General features: G+C 50.1%; 1 protein-coding gene across 1 annotated transcript in view; it reads left to right on the top strand.

Annotated features, from left to right (window-relative positions):
• EPN2 (epsin 2) overlaps positions 1–7387 on the top strand; it is a 43718-nt gene that overhangs the window by 14101 nt on the left and 22230 nt on the right. The window contains exon 3 of the mRNA XM_008582154.1: positions 6585–6697. Within this exon, the coding sequence (XP_008580376.1) occupies positions 6585–6697 (113 nt within the window). The remainder of the gene's footprint in view (positions 1–6584; positions 6698–7387) is intronic.

Here is a 7387-nt window from a genome sequence, read left to right as displayed (position 1 = left end):
TTACCGGTCAGTAAAAAAAGACAAAAAGGAAATAAATAAATAAATAAATAAATAAAAATGAGTTTGCTGTTTTCAAGATTATTCTAATAACTATGGGCATTTACCTTCTTTTTTTTTTCGGTTTATGATAGAATTTAAAAAGAGATAAGTCATGTGTTTGTTGGCATTCTCACTGCACTCTGTGCCTGCTCACAATTTGGGTGTCAGTGTTTGTTCACCTCTGCTGGTACCACCGGGGCTTAAGCGGGCTCCTCCCACCCTCACTCCTGCCTGGGGAGCTGGGGGTGACTCCAAGGAGAGACCAGCAGGTCCTCCTTTCTTTATCATTGGTTCCCAACCACCATGAGGTCCTCATCCCAGCGCTCCACCCAAAGAGGGACAGACTGGCTTTGTTACTTTCACCAAGGACAGAAGTGGCAGGAACCACAGGGATCCTTGGGTAAATAGCAGTGAGAAAAAGCTGCTCGATGTTTTGGACAAGCCTTCCCTTCCCCACGCAACACACTGGTGATCTCGTAATGGAGAGAGTTTAATCCGTAGCCCAAAGAGAACAACACAGACTTGCTTTTTTATTGCAGACTGAGGATGGTTTTGAATCATGCAGACAAACGGAAGGGACTGCCTTGTGTCTCCGCCCACTCTCCCCCATCTCAATCACGAGCTCTGCTCTGGGGCCCAAATGTGGCCATTGTTTGGGCTCTGCCTTTTTTCTCCCTGGGTTTCAGCTTTCTAGTCTGTAAACTGAGGCGGTAGTACCAATATCTCAGGATGGTGGTGAGGAAGTTAACAGCCTTTATTAGTTTTCACCAGAAGCTAAACATGAGCTGATAGGTATTTTGAGTGCCTGCTCTGGGCCAGGAACAAAGCCTCCATGGGCCCTGCCTTCCTAGAGCCTGCAGCCAGGTGGGGAAGGTGCAGGCTGTAAGCAAGGCAGCAGTGTGGAATGTGCACTCAGGTTACAAAGGGTGCAGCCTTGTGCTGCACCGGCGCCATCCGGCGAAGCCACCGAGCGCTCGCTGTGTGCCATGCCTGCTCCGGGTGCTGTGGAGTTGGTGGTGAATAAAGCCAATAAACCCCCTGTCCTGTGGAGGTAGGAAAGGCAGCACACGCAGCAGGGAATGGACGTGGGTGAAGGTCAGAAAGGGAAGCGCACCATACATGTCCACACATAGAGCATGCATTAGAAAGCTTTTCTGGGTGGAATCACACAGAACGTTGACAGCTGTTTCCTCTGGGGCATGCGATGCGGGCAGGATGAGAGGAGAGGGTGGTTCTTGCTTCCTTTTATGCTCAAGTTTTTAAACAGAAGTTACGGGCATCGTCACATTCCGCTGCACACACTTCAGTGCGCGTCTCTTCCTGAGTGTTGCAAAGCCCCTGGCATACGTCACAGAATCGGTGATCACCATGTCATCTCATACCCAGATTTGCCAACGTCCTGGGAGTGTCTTGCTGCAGGTCTATCTAAAGCAGAATCTCCCCGGACCACATGTTGTGTCTGGTCAGACTGTTCTTGCAGTCAGTGTTGTCACAGCGCAGTCCTTTTTCCTAGGGGCACTAACACACAAGGAGATGGGATAGTAGTCCTGCAGAGCATCCCCAGCCTCAGGCCGTTCATCCGCTGTCTCTTGTCTTGCTCAACCCATCCTCGCCCTGAACTTCCTGTGAGCTGGGAATCACATCTGGAGTCTGGCTTCCACTCAAGTCAGCGTTTTGCTGGGACAGTGGTGGGTGGTGGTGTGACGCCACCTGATAGGCAGCCGTCCCACCACTCCTGCTCCTGGGGTTGGCCATGGCACAAAGTGGCTACAGTTTGTCCCTCTGTTGTAAAGTCACATCTACCCTGTAGCCAGACACTGATCTGGCTGTGGTCGTGCTTTACACCATGTATTTATATTCCTTTTCTTTTCTCATGTTATCTGGGATAGTCTGAGGTTATTTTCTCATAATTTGCTTAGTTCAACTAAAAGCAGCCTCTCTTACTGCTTCCTGTGAGTGCCCTGGAGGGTCTGCTGTGTTCAGAAGCCTCAGCTCAGGCCAGAGCTGCTGGGTGGGAGTATCATCCGTGGCTGTGGTCATTGCTGATTCAGGAAGTGGCCTGGGAGCCACAGGAAGGTGTTACCACATAGAGGAAGACCCAGGGAGCACTTTGCTGCGTTCAGTAATGAGGAAGGAACTTAGCTGGTCTGGAGAACGGGTCACTGGGCAGAGGAAGCTGGCCCTGAGCTGGCTCTGGGCTCAGTGTTGGCTTCCTGGCACCTCCCTCGAAGGATGCCGGCCGGCAGAAAGAGGCAGAGACCAGCCCTGGCTGGAAAGGGCCAGGTTTCTCTATGTGAAGTGGGGGGTGGGGGTGCCTGACAGCTCTGGCCCCCTGGAGGAATGGTGGTCACAGCATGGAGGAGAGGGCACCGGCCTGGGGAAAGGATCAAAGCTACTGGGGAGAGCTAGCTGCATCTTGGTCACTTCTGACCCCACAAGCCCCACTGTCTCCATCTTGCAGATGTGGGAGCAGAAGCTCAGAGAGGTTGGGCCATTCAGCTGTGGTCCCACTGCTGGCCAGTGGCGGAGACAGGACTTGTCCATTCAGTGCTCTTTCACTACTTGATCTCCCCCTCGGCTGCTATGCATGGGCGCATGCCGGGGATGAGTGGTGACAGCAGTGCCTGCACACACGTGGGCTCTTCTGGGCCCGAGGCCTGGCAGCCTTGCTTTCTCCCTGCACTGTCAGGCATGCCCATGGGCCCAGCATCACCAGGCCAGGCCCTCCTACAGGGTCTCGTCATGCTGGTCACCACACAGAGCCATTTAACAGTAAAGTCATGTCCCACGCATGGTATCTGGTCATTTTAATCAGTGTTTCGTGATTGGCAGATGTGGCTTTTGGTACTTTCTAGGAAAATTGCAAAATGTAGCTGATAATCAATTTCCTGTTTTTCTGTCAGCTTGACTGCCTTGCTTTCTTTTTTCAAAATTACCTGAAATTGGCCAGCTGAAGCATCTTGATCTTTCGGCCTTTGTTTAGGAGCACATTTGGGAAAGGGTGGCTCTGCCTGGGCAGTCCCTGGAGCAGGCAGGAGTGGAGTTGGATGGGGGAGACCTTGTCTGCCTTAGCTGGGAGGGCTTTCTTGCTCTTCCTTACTGACTGTACTTGGAGGGAGATGTTGGGCTTTTTAGCCTTCCTGCTCAACCTCTCCCCTTAGGCTTTCTCGGAGCAGGTGTGCAGAAGGAAAGGATAAAAATGAGGCCTGCCCATGGTTATAATTCCTGGCCACAGCGAGTGAAGACTCGGACCTCTCCAGGTGGGGGTCTGCGATGCTAAAGGCTGTCCTAGTAGTAGGAGAAGGCTGATGGTGTGTTCAATACTGCTTTGGTGATTAGCTTCCACTAACAATTCCTCTTCTTCCCTCCAGAGGCTGCGGTGGGGGAGCAGCCAGCTCACTGAGAGAGCAGCCCCTCCCTTGGGCACTTGCCTTCTCCTTGGGTCCCTGTGAGTGTGGACCTTCAGATCCTCAGCGCAGGGCCAGGCTCAGGTGGTCAGAGGGCCCATTCAGGCCCTCTTACAACACCATTTGTGTTCACTGTCACGTGCAGGGGCACAAAAGGCCTTTGTGGAGCCAAGATGCTGTCACTGAGGCCAGAACATCTCTGCTGGAATCCTTCCTTGAAGCCGAGACCGCAGTGTGCAGCTCAGCTGATATTCAGGGGTGGTGGCTGTGAATTCTGCCCTCTGCGGAACTGAGTTACGTACATCCGTTCATAAAAACCCCAGCGTTCAGGGGAATACCCTTGGTCTCTAATTTCCACATTGATGTGGTGAGCTACTTCCGTATGTGCCAGCCATGCATTAATCTAGCGGCATCAGTGATGTAGATATAAGCATGTACATCTGCGTTTGAAGCCAGGTTGGCCTTGCAGATGTGCTGAAAAGCCTAGAGAACAAGGGAGGTGTCATTTCTCCAGCAGGTCCTGGTCAGAGCCCAGTGCCATTCACCTGGCCTGGCTGGATCAGGTGCTGTGCCAGTGCCACCAGGCAGCAACTTTCCCCGCCAGGGTGGGCTCATGGGGTGGGGAGTGGGGCCTTCTACTTTATTCACTCATGATTTCCACTTGGTGGTAAATGGAGGGTGTCAGATGTGCTATGTTCAGAGATTCTTTATTAGGAAAGAGGCTGGGAACAGGTGGCTGGAGTGGCTAATGATTTGGAGGGGAGAGCTGCGTTCAGTTGAGGAGAGGCCCCCAGAACTGTCTAGCTTCCTTTGCTCCTGACAGTCTGGATGGTGACATCTTTGTTTCTTGAGCACAAGAAAGCCCAAACTTGAGCATTCTGATTGGCATAGGTGAAGTTTGGGAACAAGACCAACAAAAAGATGTACTTTGTGTTTTGGTGTACTATTAAGAAATCAAATTATTAAGATGGATTTGATTTATTCATTAGCTTTATTTGGAGAAATATAATTGGAGTCATGCACTAAGATGGGATTTGACTTTGTGTTATTTAGAAAAATACATTTGTGCTTTTTATAACTGCAGCTTTTTTTGTTCTTTGGCCTGTTATGCAAATTAGAGGAGACACAAGGCAGTTGGTTAGTGGCTTTTCTTTTGTTTGGTGGTTCTTTTGCACTGGATATTCTTTTTTTTTTTTTTTTTTTTTGGCAGCTGACTGGTATGGGGATCCAAACCCTTGATATTAGAAGGCTGTGCTCAGGGCTGGCCTGGCTCACTCGGGAGAGTGCGGTGCTGATAACGCCAAGGCCACGGGTTCGGATCCTATATAGGGATGGTTGGTTCACTCACTGGCTGAACGTGGTGCTGACAACGACAAGCCAAGGGTTGGGATCCCCTTACCGGTCATTTAAAAAAAAGAAGTCTGTGCTCTAACCAGCTGAGGCCTGGTAGTTCTTTTGGATGACAGTAAATCACGGCAGACACACTGCGCTTCACGCCACAGAATTGTTCCAAATTAAATCTTATTGCTATATGTTTTGTGTGTTTTTTAAAATTTCACTATAAAGTAATGCCTCTGTTTGGCAACATCAGGGTAGCACATCTGTCTCCTGCCCTGCGATACCCCAGCCCTGTACTCAGAAGCAGCTTCTGTCCACCTCACCTGGTTCTGTGCACTACCTCTGTGGCCCGAGCTGCATTTAGGCCTCTTTTCCTGTGTCATTCACTGTAGCCAGGGCCCAGCCAGCCAGAAACCTCTATTGTCAGGAAGCATTCCTGACCTTTTACTTTCTCCCAAAGAGGCAAATCCTAAGAAGCAAGTTTAGATTGGAGATTTAGGTAGAAGCAACATTTAGGTGAGTGAATCCTGATAGGTCTGCAAGAATGTATGTAATGAAAGAAGGAAGTAAACTAATACACAGTTAGAATATTTTAAAACAACTGCCCATTAGCCATGAAATTGAATTCCCCTCTGTCCATCTGTCCATCCACCCCTCCATCTGTCTGTGCATGTGTCCATCCGCTCAGCAGGTATTTGCCAGCCAGGGAGGAGTGCCGTGAGGGAGGGGCACCGAGTCTGACCCCCGGTGGCCTCAGTGTGGAGGGCCGTCCTGGACAACCAGCTCAGGGAAGCTGGACTTTGAAGAGTGAGGAGGCAATGGGTGAGCTGAGGGAAGAGCACAGAGCCAGGGAGTCTGTAAGGCAGTCGCTTCTGACCTCTTCCAGAGGCTCACTTGGAGAATTTTGGAGAAGCTATGGGCCCTTTCCTGGGATCAGGGCAGAGGTGGGCACACACTTAGGCACATGCTTTCAAAACTTTACATCTAATTTCTGGAGGCGTCTAGACTCTCTGATCCAGAAAACATCCTAATGGCCCTGTAAGTCCTAGCCTGTTCCCCTGGGGAGGCCCAGCCAGGTTTACAGTGTGATCGCAAAGTTTCCTTCATTTGGGGTTTGTAACCTCATCTAGGAACTCACCTCTCATCCCTTCAATAAAAACTGTCTTTCCAGGAGCTGCTTGCAAGTGTTTAAACTAGCAAAGTACTCACAGCAAGAATATCTACATGTGTGTTTTTTTCCTAGTCAATGGACAGTGTTATTTACAAGACGAAACTGTTCAGGGTCATTGCAGAAATGGGTGGGCGTCATCTTCCAGGATTTTTAACACTACAAGATGAAAAGTGTGACTCTTAAACATCCTTGGTCCCCAGATGTCCTGCATCTATTTGAAAGATGTTCTTTGGTCCAGCGTTTCAAACACTATACTCTGGAAAAACTAAGACAAAGAAGAAAAAAGAAAAAAAAGAACCATACTCTGGGTCTCTGAGTTAGCTCCTTGCTTCGGGGTAGTGCAGATCTGCAGTGAAAACAGGTTCTGATCCTTGTGAGGTCTGACCGCCTGGGCTTGTACACCCAAAGGCACCTTCTCTTGGTTGCTGCCATTTGGCTTATGTACTTGTGAAGCCACATTTGACTGTCACTTATTTTAGCCTTGAAATATTTGTAAGCCTTTCACATCCTCTGCTTGCATAGTTGACAGTTGCGGGACCTTGTAGGTTTGAGATGGGAATGGGGTGTGCTGGGCGTGAGTTGGGACCACCCTGCCTTTTATATGTGGTGACTTTGGCTTCCCCCAACAGCTACCTCTCCGCGTGTGTCCTCTGAGCTGGAGCAAGCCCGGCCCCAGACTAGCGGAGAAGAGGAGCTTCAGCTGCAGCTGGCACTTGCCATGAGCAGAGAAGTGGCCGAGCAGGTCAGTGCCCTGCGGGTCTGCACCGAGGTAACTGCCCATGCAGAGGGTGAGGTGGGGCTCACGGGGAGGACGACGACACATACAGCCCTGTCTTCAACACATTTCTGATGTGCTTGCCAAAGTGGCACTTTGTTGCCACACGTGTGCTTCTATTACCTACTGCCCCAGTCAGGAAGGGACCTCATGCAAAGTTCCATTTAGGAAAAGTTTTTGGGGAAGTCGTTGCCAAGGGAGGAAACCAGTCAAAAGTGCTTCCCAGAAACACTTGTGCATACAAGCCAGCAGCTCTGGGCTCTCCCGGAGTGAGCCCAGTGCACACGGCCTCCTCCTTGGAGGGCAGGGAGTTTGGTGAACTGCAGCAAGAGATGAGAAGGGCTAGAAGGAAGTGTTCCAGGAAATGGGTGTGGTTATGGTTCCATGACAGAAGTATGTGTAGTTTTAGTTCTTTTTCAGTTCCTGTTTTTCTTTAATAAGCCTGCATTACTTTTAAATTTTTAAATGGGGGCACGGGGGAAGGAGTGATTAAAATGACCTCAGCAATTACTATCTTCTCAGTTGCGGTTGTCAGGGTCATCTTCACTGACATTTAGTTAAAAAGGGTAGATGGAGGGGCCAGCCTATGGCTCTCTCGGGAGAGTGAGGTGCTGATAACACCAAGGCCACTGGTTCTGATTCTATATAGGGGTGGCC

The sequence above is a fragment of the Galeopterus variegatus genome, unplaced genomic scaffold (genome assembly GCF_000696425.1).
Source record: "Galeopterus variegatus unplaced genomic scaffold, G_variegatus-3.0.2 Scaffold2526, whole genome shotgun sequence".
NCBI classification, from domain to species: domain Eukaryota; kingdom Metazoa; phylum Chordata; class Mammalia; order Dermoptera; family Cynocephalidae; genus Galeopterus; species Galeopterus variegatus.
This window is presented reverse-complemented; position numbering and strand designations above follow the sequence as displayed.